The sequence below is a fragment of the Abramis brama genome, assembly GCF_963993115.1.
Source record: "Abramis brama genome assembly, chromosome: 17".
NCBI classification, from domain to species: domain Eukaryota; kingdom Metazoa; phylum Chordata; class Actinopteri; order Cypriniformes; family Leuciscidae; genus Abramis; species Abramis brama.
Window position 1 is genome coordinate 15,669,540 of NC_139979.1, and position 19,861 is coordinate 15,689,400.

The 19,861-nt window shown below is 38.6% G+C and overlaps 1 protein-coding gene across 1 annotated transcript; it reads left to right on the forward strand.

Annotated features, from left to right (window-relative positions):
* The first annotated feature begins 12,635 nt into the window (after window positions 1–12,635).
* On the forward strand, window positions 12,636–18,806 carry frrs1l (ferric-chelate reductase 1-like). The gene is made up of 5 exons (XM_084089707.1): window positions 12,636–12,986; window positions 14,343–14,427; window positions 15,273–15,411; window positions 15,492–15,738; window positions 17,044–18,806. Exons 1-5 carry the CDS (start codon window positions 12,782–12,784, stop codon window positions 17,214–17,216), a joined length of 849 nt encoding a protein of 282 aa, XP_083945833.1. The 5' UTR covers window positions 12,636–12,781; the 3' UTR covers window positions 17,217–18,806.
* Window positions 18,807–19,861: the final 1,055 nt, after the last annotated feature.

Genomic DNA, 19,861 nt, shown 5'->3' on the forward strand with positions numbered 1-19,861 from the left:
AATTGACCCTATAGTTAAAATCACCTTTTTCTTCCTTCTTGGACAACCAACCAATCACAGTCTTCAAAAGATTGTGTCATACATAGCAACGAGGTCAACCCCGCCTCCTCACTAAGATGAAAGTTTTTGTCTTTTCCTTACTCAGAGTTGCTCTCAGATCGGTCCCGAATCGCTTTTAAGCTAAGACTCCTACGTAAAAGTTTTTAAGCTAAATCAAGAGTTTTCTTAGAGGATTCTTAGAATCTTTATGAATACGGGCCCAGGTCTAGAAATCCCAAATTAGACTACCTTGTATATTCAGGCTTTCCAAGACTGTGGGAACCCTGTTTTTCAAGTGATACAGTTGTTGTGGAGGTGAATTAAAATAAGAAATATCTTGATTTTTATTTGTTTTCACTTATTTTAAAGCTTGTTTTGTCTTATTTGAAATCATCTTGAGGCCCCCTTTGAAGTTTGCTGAGGCTTTTTAGTAGGCCCTTGGCCCCTGGTTTAGAACCACTGCTTTAAACGACCTGTCCACTCATATGAAACACTGGATAACTGCGATAACCTCAGAGGTGAGCGCACTTGGGCTTGCAGCTAAATTAATAAAGGGTGAGGGGGGCGGGGTGTTTTTAAATAGGCTTTAATTCTGTATCGCAGACGGTCAGATATATTGCCTCGCTAGCGTCACATCCGTTTTGTTGGCAGTTTGGGAGCAGTTTTTGTTGCATTTCCTCATTAACACTCAATGCGTTAAAGATGAGGACCTTATTTTTAGCCTTGCACTGATTGGGTTTTAATCATACATAAAAAGAGGGGTTATGGGGCCAGCGAACATGTAAATCAAGCGGGCACAATAACAAGGTCAGAACGCACAACCTTCAAACCTCTCGCTAGCACTGTGTGTTAGGGCTAAAGATATTTAGATATGAATCATTGAATAGGAGAATGGAGGAAAGTTTCAGTTTTTGTTGTACGGATGTGACGGACATGACTTGTAATTAACTGTTTTCATCAACCCTGCACTCGAGGATACAATGAGCGAGACATTGGGCTTCATATTGTTTGCTGCAATCGCACATGAATTAAAGTATGAGCAATACATTTTCTCCAAACTAGCTTTGCAATGATGTCGAAAAAGATTCATAACTGTGATAAATGTTTACTTTTAGAGTAAGAGAAATCTGCGCAAAACACACACAACACTAATTCCCAGTTGAGTATTTGCTGATCAGTGGTAAATCTCATAGTAACAGCATTTGTTCCCAAAGAAGAGGCATAGAGCGCATTGTAAAAAGGAAATAGGAATAATATCTTTCCCCTGATGGATACACACAGACAGGAATATCTCTTAACTGTTTTGTATGACATATTAGTTTACAACCATTTGTATTCATAGCCTCTCTTTTAGTGTTTTCTTATATGAAACGCTTGCAAATTATGATTTCAAATTTTACAGCTTCAATAAAATATTCCATCACATTAGCATATATCTGGTGGGGATTATTGGTGCACTGTGAGGGGTGGGCTTTGATTTACATTTGTGGTATAAAACAAATAAAAATCTTGCTCTGTTTTTTTAAAATAGCAATCAATAACATCTCTCCGTGGCAAGTTATGAGCAAAATGATAGCCTCAATAAAACCAGTTATTTATCGCCAAAGATAAAGAAACGTTTCATGTCAAATTTACAATAGACAATGGCCCCATGCAGGAAGCTTGATTTCTATGCATTTAAAGACTATGTCTATTAAATAACTAGTGTTATGACTGTTACATCAAATACATAAGGGAACATTTTTATTCAGGTGAAAGTGGCTTTGCGTACCATCTTGACCCAGACAAGAACACAAGACCTTTGTCCAACCCCTTTTATTTTTGCTTCCCTGTCCAGGTGTTTTGCTCTGATCTAGGAGTGCCTTGTGTTTCTGGAGATGGTGTGTGTGTGGTTTGAGATAGAGAATGTGTGGTTGAGATGCTCATTGCCCTCAGTGATCCTGGCTGCTTTCAGTTGGCCCTTAATCAGCGAGCTGTCACTCAAACAGAGGGAGTGACACGTGCATATTCACCAGTCACCTGGGACCCCCGATTAGACACTCAGCTACCCCCATCCGCCCTCCCTGGGCACAAAAAAACAACTCCCCTCAGAGTCAACTACACACACACACTTAGCAAACCAGGTTTTGTCCTACATACACACACTCTTGACTCCACTCTAGAAAGTGTTGAGTTGTGTGTTTACAGTAAATGTATTTTAATTGTAATCAGGAGGACTGATCGCGTGAGGCTGGCAGCGGTTGGCAGAGTGACAGTGATGCCAGCGAGCCCTCGGCCCAGCTGGAGATCAGCGCTCACCTGAGGAGGGGTCGCGTCAATCACCCATCCCGTCCCGCTTGCCGCGCGCCCCCCGACACCGCCTATTTACCCTCAAACAAAAGCGCCGTTCAACTTGAAAGCGCTGTGCGCGTGAGCGGGTGTGTGTCGCGATGGCAGAATAGATTGAGCTGTCAGAGCAGTTGCTCAGAGGGAAGATTAATAACCAACACAAACAATAACGTTCCCGCCATCACCATAAATATGCTAATGACTGTTATCAATACAGCAGCTAATGGAAGCGCAGGAATTACAGAGACGGCCAAGAGAGAGGGCACGAGGTTAGCCATTTATTCACAGACCGCTCTGATAAACCCACAGCGCGGCCCCTCAATAAAAGCACCCACCCTTAAAAGCTATCAGCGAGCGAGTAAAACAACACTTCATTGTGCGAGTGTGTGTGCGCAAATGAAGAGGTAAAGGAATATGCGTGCCAAGGATTTAATTAAGAGTCAACGGGGTGAGTGGAGCTGTTGGGTTGGGAGAGAGAAACTCAGTTGTTGAGATAATGACATTGTGGACTACTGACGTTTATTAGTAATCAGGCATCTGTTTTAGAAACTCAGGGAGAGATAACTTTTATACAGCAAAAAAAAAAAAAAAAAAAAACGTAATCTGGAATTTTGTTTCCCATGATGGATGAATGGAATTTTGTCTTGGTTTTCAGTAAAAATAGGCTATTTAAAAAATCTTAAAATAAATTGAAAGTCATATCAGGGCTATATTTTGAAAGCTGATTTTCCCCAACCCAAGCAATAGCCTACTTAAAAAAATGTGTAATTATTTTCAATAAAGCATTGGCAATATATTGTTATACTATATAAGCCCCAAAAAAGTTGTAATGCTTAAACTAAGAACAAAATGGCAACTGCATCGATACATGTGCATGTTTGTTATTTTCTTTCTCTAACTTTTTGTAAAGGGCAACTTGGCGTTCCCCAGAGCTTTCAGGATGATGATATTAATGGAGTGTTTTTAGCGAATGTGTATAGAAGCGTTTCATAGGAACACAAGCTTCTTTCAGGGTAATAAGGACATTGGGGACTATTCAAGAAGCGAAGACTCACACTGGCATTACACTTGATTAATATGGGCTAAGAGATGAAGTGATCTCGCAAATCACATTACTCAATATACACAGTATTTTAAACAGTTTGAGATTTGATAGGGGTGTGAATATATGGTTAAAAGCAAAAGAATGCCAAAAGAGTGCTAAGTCAGTGTGACTGAGTGGAGAATGGGAAAGAGGAATTCTAGCTGAATGAAATACACAACTTTAACAAGTTCCAGAGGTGTGAATTAAGCACACACTGATGGCTCTTAAACAGTGTGTAATTGCTAATTGGCTCATTACTGATCTCTAATGGTTAATTGTGTTGTTGCAAATGGCCAGCTATCACTCAGATTCCCATGAGAGTGATGAAGGATATATGATTTTAATGACTCACTGAGCAGAGAGTTTACAGCTATTGTGAGTGTGACTGTGTGTGCTTGATAAAATGATTTAGTATCAGGTTTGCTCTGCAGAAGATCATAACTACACCATCTAGCATTTTTCACTATAGCCATTCAAATGGAGCCATGTATTCTGTTGAAATAAAAATATTTATTTATATTACAATAGAGATTTTACCAAAAACCTGTTCGCTTTAGAAGTTTAAAACAATGTTGTTTTTGTTAACTTAAAATATAAAAAAATCATTTGTTAATTGAAAATTTGTATATAAAATATATTTAAAAAATAATAAAACATGTCAAAAGGACATTACTAAAATGAAATCAAAATCTTAATAAATACACTAATAAAATAGCTCACTGTAAAAAAATGTTTTTTAACTGTAAAAGACTGTAAAAATGCGACAGTAAAAACCTGTTAACTGGTTAATAGTAAGTTCCCATATGGAGAAAAACTGTAATAGATCTAACCTTACATTTTGTGTACATTTTGTGTATTATAAGTTGAACAAATCAACTTAGAATTTACAGTGAAAAGCCATAAACTGATATTCCCACAATTCCCTGTAAGATACTTTGATGGTTTTTAATTTATATGTATATGTTAAAAGTACAAAACAGATTTTATTAGCATTGTGGCCTTGCTAATTCAGCAGAAAAGGGCTGTTGTAATTATCAGTTTGAAATGTATTTTTGTTGTCTTCGTAAGTTACCGTTTGAAATTGTGAAATTTAAAGGTTGTCCTGTAAATAACATGTTTACATTTTTGCTGTATTTTTTACAGAATTATTCTGGCAACCACATCTGCCAGTTTGTTGTGAAAAAATAAAAATTGGTGTGGAATGGATATTTTCACTGTCTGCTGTCTTTGACGTCACAGCTCGAAACAACCAGCTACAGAACTGAAGACCCTTGAGTCCCAACTCTCTGCGGTCCTGTGCCAGCCTAGCAACTGCCATTAAGAGAAATGAGAATGCTTTCACCGCATGTTTCTCACTGCATGTTTTTTTTTTTTTTTTTTTTTCAACTAACCACATGTCGGAATTAAAGTAAAGGAGTACTGGAAAGAAAGAGAAAAAGAAGATAGGAAGAAATCTGAGGTAGGAAAAGGCAAGCAGCCAAAGGAAACGAGAGTGAGTCAGTCTCTTCAGCACATCAGAACCCGAAGCCATTTCTTAATCTTTCCTTTCTCGCTCCCCCCTGTTACTCGCACGCCTGCTGTGTCTATGCAGGTGTTGAGGGCCGATGTTGTCAGCTGTCAGTTACAATATTGACGCTGATCTGGCTCAGCTCTGGACACTGAGCTCATAAAGCTCACCTCTTGGGAGGTGTGAGCGCTCGTGTGTGTGTGTGTGTACCTGAAGGTGTGAGGGTATCTCCTGGGTGATTTCCACTAGCTTAACCTGCAGTAGGGCTGTAATTAACTGGGGCTAATTATTGGCAGGCAGGGGTTAGGATGCTTATGAGAGATCCCTGTGCTGCCTGTGCAGATAATCACAGCTTAGGGGCCTGTCAGAAGTGTGTGTGTGTGTGTGTGTGAATGTGGAAACGCTAAGCAGCATGGAGTCAGGTAAGAGTACAGCCCCATCTAGCGAGATTCAACATTTGAATTCAGCAGTTCTTCAGGCATCCCTTTCACATTCAGGATACTAAACAGATGCTACGGCAGTATTTTAGTATGGACGATGACTGTTAACGTGCTAACAATCGTAATCGCAATCTTTTTTTTTTCTGAATGCCTGTAATGAATTTGACAGCAAACAGCAGCTGTTGAGCTGAATTGATTTCATCTCTTAATCATCATTTCCTGTCATTCGAACAGACTCATAACATATTCAATTAGCAACTGAACTTCAGCCAGCAATCTTTATGAGATGGAGGAGAGGCGAGAAAGGAAAGGTGCAGGAAGGGGAGAACACATGGGAAATCACTGCGCGCCACGGCACTGCAAACATCTGTAGCGTGATCCACAGAGGAGCTGCTGAGATACTGAGGGTCAATAGAGTCTAACAGGACAAAGACACTCGGATGTGTCATTTCCTCCCATAATCCCATTCTTCACACTTTTTTTCATATTTTCTTGTTTTAAATAATGAATCTGTTAGTCTGGGGTGGGGTGATGGTGGGGGGGGGGGGGGATAATTGTGCTCACCAAGGCTGCATTTTAAGTGTTTTCTCTTTGAATATTTTTTTTTATATCATTTATTCCTGTCTGAATTTTCAGTAGCCATTCCTATAATCTTCAGTGTCACATGATCCTTCAGAAATCATTCTAATATGCTGATTTGCTGCTCAAGAAACATTTCTCACTATTTATCAGTGTTGATGGTAAAAAATATATATATATTATTTTTTGAAAGCCATGATATATTACCATTGAAACATTTGGGGTAAATAAAAAAAAGAAAATAAATTAATACTTTTAATAAGCAAGGAATTGATTAAAATTGATCATAAATGAAGTTATAATTCTACAAAGTATTTCAAATAAATGCTGTTCAGTGAACTTTCTATTTATCACAGTTTCCACAAAATATTACGTAGCAAAACCATTAATCAACATAATAAGAACCATATTAACAATTGAGCACCAATAATAATTGAGCAGCAAATTGAAATCAGCATATTGGAATGATTTCTGAAGGATCATGTGGCATTGAAGACTTGGGTATAATTTTAATATACTTATTTTAAATTGTAATATTACTATTTTTTTGTATTTTGATCAAATAAATGCTGCCCTGCATGATGCACATAAGAGACTTATTTTAAAAACATAGAAAACAAATCTTATTTTTTCCAAACTATTGACCATATGAGCAGATTTGTCATTCACAACCATGACTTTTTTTCTTTACTTAGATAATGAGAGAGCTACAGCGGAGAAATCTATATAAAGATATGTTTTGTTGTACATGATGCGTATCCACAGTGGAGCTTTGTACAGTGTGCATGTATTAATTAAGAGTTATTATTTAGTGTGTTATGTATTCATCACATTTTATATGTACCAATTACAGCAGGAACTGCAGGTTATTTTCATATCTACATCAATTACATTAACAAACACTCTGACAGGAGATTATTTATGCAAGCTTGTGCAACTGTTTGTGTGTGCGACCACAGAAATCATGATAATGATAACCTCATCAGTGTCTGTGATTACAATAATGATGTTAGTACACAAATGCACTGGTCTCTCATTAGGAGAATCTGTCCATAGGGCAGAGCAGGGGGGGCTTGTGTCTAAAACCTAATTTATCAAATTCACATAGAGCCACACACATGAATGCAGTTTAGGTGCATGCTGGCTGCGTACTATCCATACAGCAAAAAGTGATGCACAACATGGCCAAAAGTGGACACACGAACAGAATGACCACATTATTTTGTCCTACAAAAAGTAACTTGTGTGTGTGTTATCTGAGAGATGACTGAGGGTCTGGCCTATGCCAGGAGTGCAGGCACAGATATATACTCACAGGCCACTTTATTAGGTACGTCTATTCAACTGCTCATTAACGCAGATATCCAATCAGCCAATCACATGGCAGCAACTCATGCATTTAGGCATGTAAACATGGTCAAGACAATCTGCTGAAGTTCAAACTGAGCATCAGAATGGGGAAGTAAGTGATTTAAGTGACTTTGAACATGGCATGGTTGTTGGTGCCAGACGGGCTGCCTGAGTATTTCAGAAACTGCTGATCTACTGGGATTTTCAAGCACAACCATCTAGGGTTTACTGAGAAAGGTCTGAAAAAGAGTGAGTGAAAATATCCAGTGAGTGGCAGTTCTGTGGGCAAAAATGCCTAAAGATGCCTGAAGTCTGAGAATGGCCAGGCTGGTTCGAGCTGATAGAAACTCAAATAACTACGCATTACAACCGAGGTCTGCAGAAGAGCATCTCTGAACGCACAACACATCGAGCCTTGAAGCAGATGAGCTACAGCAACAGAAGACACACCAGTGCCACTGTCAGCTAAGAACAGGTCACTGAGGCTATTCACACAGGCAAAATTGGACAATAGAAGATTGGGGGGAAAACGTTGCCTGCTCTGACAAGTCTCGATTTCTGCTGTGACATTCAGCTCATGCTTTCATGTCCATCCCTTTATCGTGTCCTACCCATCTTCTGATGGCTACTTCCAGCAGGATAACACAGCATATCACAAAGCTCAAATCATCTCAAACTGGTTTCTTGAACCAGTGAGTTCACTATACTCAAATGGCCTCCACAGTCACCAGATCTCAATCCAATAGATGTAGGGTATATTATCATCTGTCGGTAGCCTATTTATAAAACTATTTTCTTCTCTTGACAGGTCTGGAAAGAGGCCTGTGTATTCACCACCAGGAAGGAACCAAGAGGAACCAGCTAAGACGGTATGTACTTTTCATGTTTGTAATGTAATGCATCTTGACACATGGCGTGGGCATGACAGACTAATCACCCAGACAAAGCATGTCATCAAACAACACATTGGCAATCAGCAAACATACACTGGATTTAAAAATATGAAACATTGAAGTGTTCTGCAAAAATTCACTGATTTGTTGGAGAAGACTATGGAGACTCCTTATTTTTCCTTCCCATCATCCCACGTCATCCATCCCGAGGACAGCCGCCCGGAATGATTGACAGCCCCCTGCCGTGATCCACAAAGATCTGCACATCAGTTAGCGATATGACCTCCCCGGGTTACCATGGTAAACGACCAAGATTGGTTCTAAACTGGGTAGTTTGATTGAGTTAGCGCTAATTCACGTTTAATGACGCTATTGATTGGAACACGCGGGTGTTTGTGTTCTAACAGCCTCTGTCAAACCAATCAGATTAGCTGAGTACACCTGTACAACCGCGGAAACAAATAGCGCAAAGCAAACACATTGAAGGGACGGGCTCGTAGCGAGAGAAAAGCTGCGATCGCTCCAGGATCAAATAGCAATCAAGCGGCAGTCAGACAAAGCGGAGATTTCTGTGACCGGACTCCAAATGAGCGCGCAAGAGACAACTAGAGAAACAGAACGCTCATAAGTGCTCGCTCTCGATCTCTATTTGCTCAAACTAAGAATTGAAGATCACTCCTCGCGTTGCGCGCACACACATAGGGCTCAATTTATCACCACAACACACTCTCATGGGAGAGGGAACATAACACATCCGACCATCGCTAGATTAATGGGTTAACACCAGCACGTGCCCATAATGTGCTCTCGGGGACGCGCAGATTAGGCCGCGGTAGACAGTCCCGTCTTCAGTGGGCAACAGACGTCTATCGATCCTTCTGTATGTGTGCATGTCTGTTCTGTGTGCTAGACTCAAAGCGAGGGAAAGAGTGATGGGTATGTCACCAGTGCTTGCTCTGCTGACAGTACGTAAGGACTGTTGACAAGTTAAGATGAAGCCTCACACACAGGCTCTCTCAGGAATAATAGGGCCCTTTTTCTTTCTGTCAATAACCATGAAGTGTTTTGGGGTGTGTGCGTGCACTCAAATAATAGTAAAATATAGTAGGCCTAGCCAACAATATGTGGAATACAGGAATAAAAGCAAGACCTGGAGGTGAAACTGTGGCCTGTTTGAACAGAGTCAACCAGGCCCATTTCGTGGTGTGGTGTGATGTGAATCTGGTTATTGTTAAGTTGCTAACTAATAACTAATGCTTTTGTTAAAAAAAAAAAAATTACAATTAGTTTGTTTGCTTCTAGCAAACTTGCAACTTTTAGGAACACAAAGATCAATGCAACTTTTTAATTGTATAATGCTAATATGATTTTTTAAGTAACAGCAAGTAACCTGTCGATGCATTTTTACAGAACACAGAAACCTCTCCCAACATGCACTGCAGCATTAATAATTATGGTAAAGTTGTTTTACCCTTTATTTCTACGGTTTATTCAAACATTTATATCCCTTAACATTAAAATTTTAGTTTATTTTTTCTTTCATGATCCACAAGGAGCCCTTCGCTTGCAGAACACAAAGCTTCTGGAGGGCACATGAGTCTGAAGTAGTGAGTTTAGTTAAGGGTGCAGAATGCAGAGCCAGTGGTTGTTCTGCAAACATCATTTGATGCGAGTGGCAATTGGCAACCAGTGCAAATTGATGAAGAGAGGTGTGACATGCTCTCTCTTCACTCTTGCTCCAGCATTCTGGATCAGTTGCAGAGGTTTGACAGTACATGCTGGAAGGCCTGCCAAGAGAGCATTACAATAGTCCATTCTGAATAGAACAAGAGCTTGGACAAGGAGTTGTGTAGCATGCTCCGATATGAAGGGCCTGATCTTTAGCATTAAGACAGTAAGAATTTGAAACTATTTAATTGAAGGGAACAATCTGCATATTGTTTAGATTAAAATTGACAAAAAATGATGGCAGATTTTAAATCTTGGCAGCTTGACATTTTGGTTGACAGTGAAGACGCTTCTTTTTTTTACTATGTTAATTGATATCAGCATCTGCATGCTGAAATTTTGTTTGTAAATTTTGTTAAAATGCACAACATGCCTTAAAAATAGACTTTCTCGAAAATTTCAAATGAAATATAATAGTTTGCAGATACTGATTTGTTTTTAAAGCTCTGGTCAAGCAGGTTCCATTGTAACATTTGAATACTGGTCTCTCTCTTCCTTCCTCTTTCTCTTCCTCTCCATCTCCCTCTCTCCGGTTGTCTTTCTCTTTCCCCTCTGCGTTTGTGAATGGGACCTGCGGCCATTGTCTCTGTGTCAATCACACACTCTCACACACATACCCAGGAGACACACAATTGACATTTGGCGGATTGCTGTGTGTGTGTGAGTGTGTGTGTTTTAGGTTATTAAGATAAGGCAGGTATGCCGTAGGTTCTTCATTAACATGTTAGGGGATCTCATCATCCTTTCTCCTCTAGCACTGTGGCCGTAATTGGGTAAGGCTATTAGACACAGAGTGATCACGCCTGTGTGATGGCAGGAGGGGGATGGTGGCGTGGCCAATGGGGGAGGATGGAATCTTATAACTATATGACACAGTGTGTGTGTATGAGAGCACGTCTATATCAGTGTGTATATGTGTGCTGATGGGATAGGACTATTAAAGCTGATGTCGGTTTAGGTAGACTTTAATAGTCCTGCTAAGCAGCAGGTAATTGGCCGTATCCGGAGAAAATAGGAGAGATTGATTTAGAGGTGTCTGGGTTTAAATGGACACCTTGGAGGATGGAATTTTAAGCTGTAAAGTCAGGCTATGCAGTGCCACTTGGCATCTGTAACTGCACAATACGAGTGAGAAAAAAGGATGAATATACTATAAATACCCTTGTAATACTAACCATGTGATTCTTAATAAATTGATCCTGATTTTATTATATAGAGTACAGTTTTGAATGTGCCACTCTGTTGTTGTTTTTTACTATCTATGGCTTTATCTTTGATCTTTACTCTATTTTGTAACAACCTTGTGATCTCCCTCCATGTGGTCTAATTTAGACATTTTCCTTCCATTAACTGATGGTTTGTGAAGGATCAGCGCTGCTGAGACATGTCAGCATTTGTACTTGGTCACTTGCTACTGATTTTGCTGTCTTAAATCACATTCCACCATACTAATCAGATACTGGCTAGAAAAAAGGTGAAGTGAGACAGCGGGCTTCTTAATTTATCTTGTTAAAACAGATGGAGGAATGAATGGTGCAAAATACAGAGAAATATAAACAAAATTGTTTCAGCCTGACCAAAATTGAAGCTTAATCTAAGAATGATAAAATGACAAAAATATCACAATAATATATCATTTAATTTAAAAGGACATTTTAAATGTACACTAGCAGTAGTGAATACTTTCAATATTGTATACTACTTAGGCTTATACAGTACATTAGGCTATATTTCAACGTGAAGCCTATTTCCGTTCAGAAATGAAACACTGCCATCTAGTGATTCGTGTGAGGTTCACATTCTCCCCTACTGTCATTGTGAAAACCACAAATCTTAAAGTTAAAAGAGATTAACTAATAAAAATAATAATAATAATTAAATGTGTAATAAAAAGTACACTCCCGGGATGGAATTTCACTTTAAAATAAATTTTGGGAAATTGTTACAAACATTAGAGGATTAGATGGCTGTAGGCTATATTTTAGTTCCTACTTGTGATAGGCTATTATCACAATAGTGATAGTTGTGATAGGTCATTACATTTTATAATGATAATATACAAACTTCTTCGACATACCTATTAAAATCTGTTTGTTACTCTAAAATTTGGGCTTCTAGGTGGTATAAAAGGCCACATGATGACGATTAAACTAAATTGGCTTCTAAAACACGTTTTAACATTAAACAATTTTTTATTTAGTTCCTTCTTAAATATAGGCTACCTTTCATCTGCAAATAATAAGGTTATTAACATTCTACATTTTACTGAAAACGATTTTACAATATTTTTACAGTATTAGGCTTCAATGTCTTTGTCTTTAAAAATCTAATATTTGTTTAATAACGTTATATGTAACCTACAGTGTATGTGTGACTGCAGTTCAGTGCGATGCTATTGGAACGATATACTGCCGATCTCTATCGATTGACGTGCAAGGCGAAGAAAACACACATAGAGAGGGGAGGAATAATGTATGAAATCAGTGCAGAACGGTTCCATAGATTCAGAAGTGTGCAATGATGTGATAATAAATAACAAATTGATATTTCTAAATAGTGTATACAGTTAATATTATCACTGAGCGCTGTTTCATTATCAAGCAACACCAGTATTGGTTACAAATCTCACCTTAAACGGATTGGTTTGGCCCTATTCATTAACGGCACAGCAGCACCCCCTCCCCCTTGGACCAAACGAAACGCTTTATCATGAAAGGGATTTAATTAGCTACATTTTATTATTTGTTATCAGTCTAAGTATCAGTACTGGAATGCGACTAGTAAATCAGAACCGATTCTCTTCGCCTGTACAATAACAATTATCGCATCAGTCATGTATCTTCTGCACCCGCTGCTGCAGATCTGTGTGCTGCTCGATGCGACACTGTGGCTGGAGGTCTCTGCCAGCCCTACCGATGATAATGTACTGCGGGCCGGCCATGGAGAACACGGAGAGCCGGGCCATGAAGAACCACATAAGGACTCGTACAGCACATTCGCCTCCGAGTTCCTCGAGTCCAGATACCTCTCAGACGAAGGTACGAAGGAATAAAACGACAATGCTTACATTGAAATCATGAATGTTGTTTTTGTGTCGTTTCTCTGTAAATGTGAGTGCAATTCTTAGAAGCAATACATGTAGTGAATGTCACACTGTTTGATGCCCTCCCTCACTACAGGCCTTTTAATTATGAGATATTGTTTTTGATTCACTGATATAATCCTTTCCATTCATATGGTATAAAATCAGCACCTTGGTCAGCAGCCCACAGGCCTGTGAAACTCATTTCCAGTTATCAGCAGACTTTCCCAAGTCTATTTAAGTCTATTAAGCCAGTCTATTTTATATTCAGTATACTGTCTGCAGATGCCCAAACAGTGATTCATAAAGTCATGACACATCAAAGGGATAGAATAGAATAAAATAGAATAGAATAGAATAGAATAGAATAGAATAGAATAGAATATAAACTCTTAATACCACATGGCTGGGCCAGTGTTGTAGATAGATACAGCTATGCAACATACATGATGGGACAATGTTCAATAGTATAAAACATGTTCAGTCTGTAAAGCTGCTTTTAAGCGATATGTATTGTGAAAAGCGCTATACAAATAAATGTGAATTAAACTGAATTGAACATAAATGAAAACTAAAATAAGATTTTAAATTAAATCATTTTTCAAGCAGGGAATTCTGAAAATTCATGTATGCAGCAATGCAGCATACATTATGGGACAGTGTTCTGTTGTATAAATGTGTGAATGTAAAACACTATGTGTTAATGTACAAAACAATACGATATACACTACCATTCTAAAATTTGGGGTCAGTAAAATTTTAATGTTTCTATGTTAATATATCTTCAGTGTTACATGATCATTCTTATATGTTGATTTGGTGCTCAATAAATATTTCCTATTTTTAAAAAAAAGCTTAATATAAAGCTTTTGTTACATTATGAATGTCTTAACTGTTATTTTTTTATCAGTCAGTGTGTCCTTGCTCAATAAAAATATTAATTTCTTTCTTTAAAAAAACAAACTTACCTGACCCCAAACTTTTCAGTGGTAGTGTCATATGTAATGTACAATACAACAATACAATACAATACACAGCCTCTAGGGGGTCTGTGGTGGGATTCTAGAGGTCTACTCAATGTTTTATCTCTCTAAAAAAAAAAGAAAAAAGTTATACAACAGTACATTATGCAAACCCAAATCTAAAATTAAGAAACTGAAGTTCATCTAAATCATTTGCCCTTCCACATTACTATGTATTAAGTAAAATTAAAATGTAATGTAAAAAATATATTGCATCATTGTTGTTTATTTTAGTAGTAGGACTAGCTGAAACCAGTTCATTAATGTATTGGTTGTCTGATGTCTCATAGGTTACCCCTTCCCAACTGCACCCCCTGTGGACCCATTTGCCCGCATCAAAGTTAGCGACTGTGGAGTAACCAAAGGATGCATCAGGTGAGCGCATGGAAAAAAGGTTAAAATTAGTCTAGGGATAATATATTACTGTAGTTGTGTCAAATAGTGTATTACATGCTGTATTCTGCCAGTACCCTCAAGAGTTATAAGTGTCAATCAGCCAATGGTGCTGCTTCTCTGTGTCGTTCAGTGGAATGTTCTGCAGCATGAAATATACATACACATCATGTAGAATATTTGTAAGTCTGTGTTGATGGTTATTCTAATAATTAGAAACAGGTTGATGGTAAAACCTGCAGGGCATTACTGCCTGACGCGCCTACGCCGGTGTCAAATTGCCAGCCGCAGGGTCATCAGCAGGGAGCCACCCTTCACCGATGTTTCACCCCCTTAGTCTCAGAACATCTAAAAATCAACGTCTCCCTGCCGCTGGACTTAGATCTCAGGTCCTTTTGCCTTGAGGCTTCTCAGCACTCCAGCTGTTGTCATTCCTCCTCAGCCATAGCCAAAAGCTTCCTTTTCTCTGCCTCTTGGTCAAGATCTTAAAGGGATAGTTCACCCAAAAATGAAAATTCATCAAATGTCATAATTTACTCATCCTTATGTTGTTCCAAACCTGTGTGACTTTCTGACGTCCGTGAAACACAGGAATCAACTGTTTTTGTCCATATAATCAAAGTCAATGAGATTCAAAACTACACAGGATCCCACTGGCTTTAATTTTATGGAGAAATAAACACTGAGATATTTTTCAAAATATCATCTTTTGTGTTCCACAGAATAAAGAAAGTCAAACATGTTTGGAATGACATGAGTGTGCGTACATGAATAAAATGTGTGCCTGAATTTATTTTATTTCTCTCTTAATCTTTCTGTTGCTGTAGATATGGCAAACCAGGCTGTGACGCAGAGACCTGTGAGTACTTCCTGAGTTTCAGACGCATTGGCACAGATGTAGAATTCGAGATGAGTGCAGACACTGATGGATGGGTTGCTGTCGGTTTCTCCTCTGACAAAAAAATGGTAAAAGGGGAGGGGAGTGAATATAAGGTGGGAATTTTTTCAGACCTGCTAAGAAATACACAATAATATTGTTGTTGTAGGGAGGTGATGATGTAATGGGCTGTGTTCATGACGATAATGGACGTGTACGGATCCATCATTTCTATAATGTGGGCCAGTGGGCCAAAGAGATCAAGCGCAACCCGGCACGGGACGAGGAGGGCATTTTTGAAAACAACCGCGTCACCTGCCGCTTCAAACGGCCTCTTCATGTGCCACGGGAGGAGACGCTAGTGGACCTGCACCTGAGCTGGTACTATCTGTTTGCTTGGGGACCTGCCATACAAGGTAAATCATGCTTTAGTTAAGAGTGTAATGTTGCTGTTTGAGCATGAAAAAGGTCGGCAAAGTTACAAAGCACAAAGTCCATTTCAAAAGTAGTTATTCTCTATATCAGTAAGCACTGTTTCTGAACTCTCTGATATGCCTCGATTGTAGTCTTGAGGTTTCTTCTGGGAACGCACACATCACAATATTCCTCATTTAAATAATTCCAGCCCAGCCCCAAAAAAGGGACGAGGGCTGGTTGAGGCATCAGTAGCGATCACAACACATCGGTCCAGCCGACCAGTCAGAGCGCTTTTTAGAAGGCAGGGCTTCAAAGAGACGGGAATTAAACAGGGATGCGTTTCCCGTACAATGATGTAACTCACTGCTTAACCACCGTGGTACGATGCATCGCTGTAGAAACTTAACTAGCTAGTTACTTAACTAGCCGAAACTGGTCGCACCTCTTTGTCGTTTCAAGCACATTAGTTCAACAATAAAGGACTGTCGTTAATGACGTCACTTGAAGGTGGTGGAGTAATAACTTCTGCTAATTAATCGATTCGAGAGCGCAATTAATGTTATTAATATTATTATAGTTAATTTACATAGACAACAGAGAGCTGTTCATTTTTTTAATCACATTAACATACTGTATTATTTGGCATACACTACCCTTATATATTTGGTTCATTCAGTCAGCAGGTTTCTCCAAGTAAAGTAATTTTTCTGGCATGCTACTGTAACAAATCATGGGTTCCATCATACTCTGAGGTTCCGTATGCAAAAACGGGGCTGAATGTTGACATGCTAAAATATATAGATTAAAATGTGTACTGTATATAATATATATATATATATATATATATATATATTTAAATTGGGTGAAAGATATACAATGTACTGAATGTTAGCTTGCTTATTGTGCCCAAGAGCACAATCTATTTAAGTCCATATGCCGTTTTATCTAGAAACTATGCTTCTAACCACAGTTTGTGACACGTTTTGTGAACGTTCACTGGTACTATGGTTCCAGGAAACGTCAAATCATTCTACTATGTTGGTAACGATGGAACTTGCGACCATAGTTGGCTAACAATGCTTTTGGGAAACGCACCCCAGAGTGTTTCTGACAGACTGGGAAGAGAGGTGCTGCAACATATGTGAAAAATGTGTTTTTGGAACATCCAAGTATGAAAACCTATTCTAGTAGACCCCAAAAACAAAATCACGACTTTGAAAAAGGTCCCCTTTAAGGCTACAAATTCAGCCCGGTTTATGATTTTGCCCTGTTTTACAGACCTTTTGTTCTGTTTTTCTTCTCAGGTTCCATCACAAGGCATGACATTGACTCCCCACCGGTGTCAGATCGCATGATTAGCATCTATAAATACGAGGACATTTTCATGCCTGCCACAGCCTATCAGACGTTCTCCTCTCCCTTTTGCCTCCTCCTCATCGTTGCTCTTACTTTCTACCTGCTTATGGGCACACCATAACCAGCCAAGAGAGAAGGAATACAACTAACCATGGAGACACGACTAATACGAATAGCTTAACAGTATTAGAAACAGGCAGCAATAAATAAGATGACAAACACATTGTGATTCTACAATATCCTCAATCTACATAAACTAAGATGGTATTTGGACTGCGGATTAATATTCAGTTATATACAAGCAATGATTCTCATTCAGAGGTGAGACTGAGAGAGTCAAACATACACTTATATATTATAACCCTGAATGGTATGTTACTCCATGGTAAGTTTAGCCTACAATAGTTGAAACAATCACAGTGAACTTTTGGGTGCAAAAAATTGCCTAAAGTGATGCATGTAGCTCAGCTTTCTCTTGGTCAATGCAGCGAATCCATAAAAACCTTGAACCCATGGGAAAATCTTTTGCCGAAAATTCTCGATTGTGTTGATTCCTATTGAAATGACTGCATTTCACCCGTGAAAATTCGCCAATCAGCAGTAAAAGTGTCCAAACCTTTACAGTGGCACATATCATGACACACTTTGTCCCACCACAGAGCTCTACAGAGAAGTGAACTGTCTCCTATTGAATATAATGTTTTGCCAAATCTCAGTAGAAATGCTCTGCTGTTTGTAGTTGCCTGCTTTCCACTATTTTTCCAGTACATTATAGCTCTGATGAACATTTATTAATGCTGTGAATTTTAGAGGGATGTAAATTAATGCCTGTGACTGACTACGCAACTTACAGCAGTACATAATTGGCCCTCCAGCACAAACACACACACATAGTATTCATAACACATCACTGCCTTCCATTTAGCCAGCATTGCCAGCTCAGTATTTGATGATGCATGCCAGCAAACCAGCTTCATCTGAGCCATTTAGACCAGTGTTCACTGGAATAGAACCAGTCCAGGAGAGAATCATGTGGTTTTTATTCCAATGAATCGAAGACTTTCTATACCAAGGACTTCATGCCATTGCAAAACTTACAAATGTTCCAAGAATTGATTGCTGCCTCTGTTGAACAATTTGGATCACACCAGTTAGCGTGTGGTTGTGTACAGTTCTAATTCTTTGGCACTCTTTGAGAATATCCTGTAAAAAAACAACAAAAAAAAAACACATTTGTATAGCAGATTGAAGAGTGCCATGTAAAGACGTTTAGAAAAGTATTTTGTTTTAAATACATTGTTATATTTACCTGAAGGATATATATCAGGAAATTTACCTACTTGGAAGAGTGATACGATTCCTTTTTGACGTGTGCAGGCCAGAGATAATCGTTTAATGTAGCATGAATGGAGACATTGTATGCTAATGGTCAAGGAATAATGTTTGGAAGGTTGCCAGTGTTATATTTTAATATACTTTTGAAATTTTGACATTGACAGTATCAGAGAATATGCAATGATGATGAGCGTGCTTAGTGAAGGACTGTGAGCCATTATTTTAAACATACAAGTCATACAAGCTATTATTAGCAGCTTACATACATTCTGACAAGTTTACTGTGAATTCTCTCCCTAATTGGAAGCAAAGATGCCTGTTTGATGTTCCTGAACACATTCTGCACTTTTTAATAAAACTAAGACAGCTGAAAATGTGTACTTTTGTTATATTTGTCTGGATAAAATGGGAATGTTTTCCGAATATCTGAACTCATCATGCTTCTCGCAACATGGCGCCTTGAAAAATAGTATTGGGGATTTTTAATCGTCCAATTCAACTCCAATCTTTTGATCCGGTTCACTAATATATACATTCACTAATTCAGTCAGTGATTTTTTCTGCAGGTTACATCTTTACGCCAGTAGATGGCGACAAGTGCTACGAGCGTGTCATGAATCATTGGTTCATTCACTCACTCAAACGATTCATTAAAAACAACGAATCGTATGACAAAATTCTTATATTGCAGAAATAGTAGGCACTTGTATTAATAGTATAATAGAAATAGTAGGCTTATACCATTTCAAATTCATACGTATTCCCCCGGTTTCACAGAAGGCTAAACCTAATCTTAGACTAGAATGTTTAAACCTGTTTTAACCAAAGCATATTTTAAAATATGTCAGTGCTACAGCAATTGTTTTGTCTCAAGATAATATCACACCAGTAATTTTCTAAGGCACGTTTATAAAAACTACTTAAATGTTCTAATGAGGCCTAATCCTGGCTTAATCTAAACCCTGTCTGTGAAACCAGGGCATTATCCAGAGCCATCACAGAAATTTTCCTCACAATTTTCATCAATAATCATTTTCCCCCTCAACTGTGTGATTTTTAAACACTTCTGTAAACTTGAATGACTGACTTTCTTTTTTGAAACACAAACTAAAATTTTTAAGGACATTGTTAACCAAACAGTTTTGTTTACCAATTCTTCAATTCAATTTAACGTTAATTATTTTATGTTCACAGAAGAAAGAATGTCATTCTGGTTTTGGAAAAAGCAAATAATGGCACTTTTGGGGGTGGGGTGGGAGGTGCCCAGCAAACACAGAACGTTGGCACAACGTACCCAACCTTCTAACGTTTTAACAACATGGCCAAAAGGTTGCTATAACTACGTTGTGTGGTGAAGGTTGTTGTTACAGCGTTGTCACAATGTTGACATTGAAACACCGTTCAAGGCCAAGGTTGTGCCTAGGGTGTGTG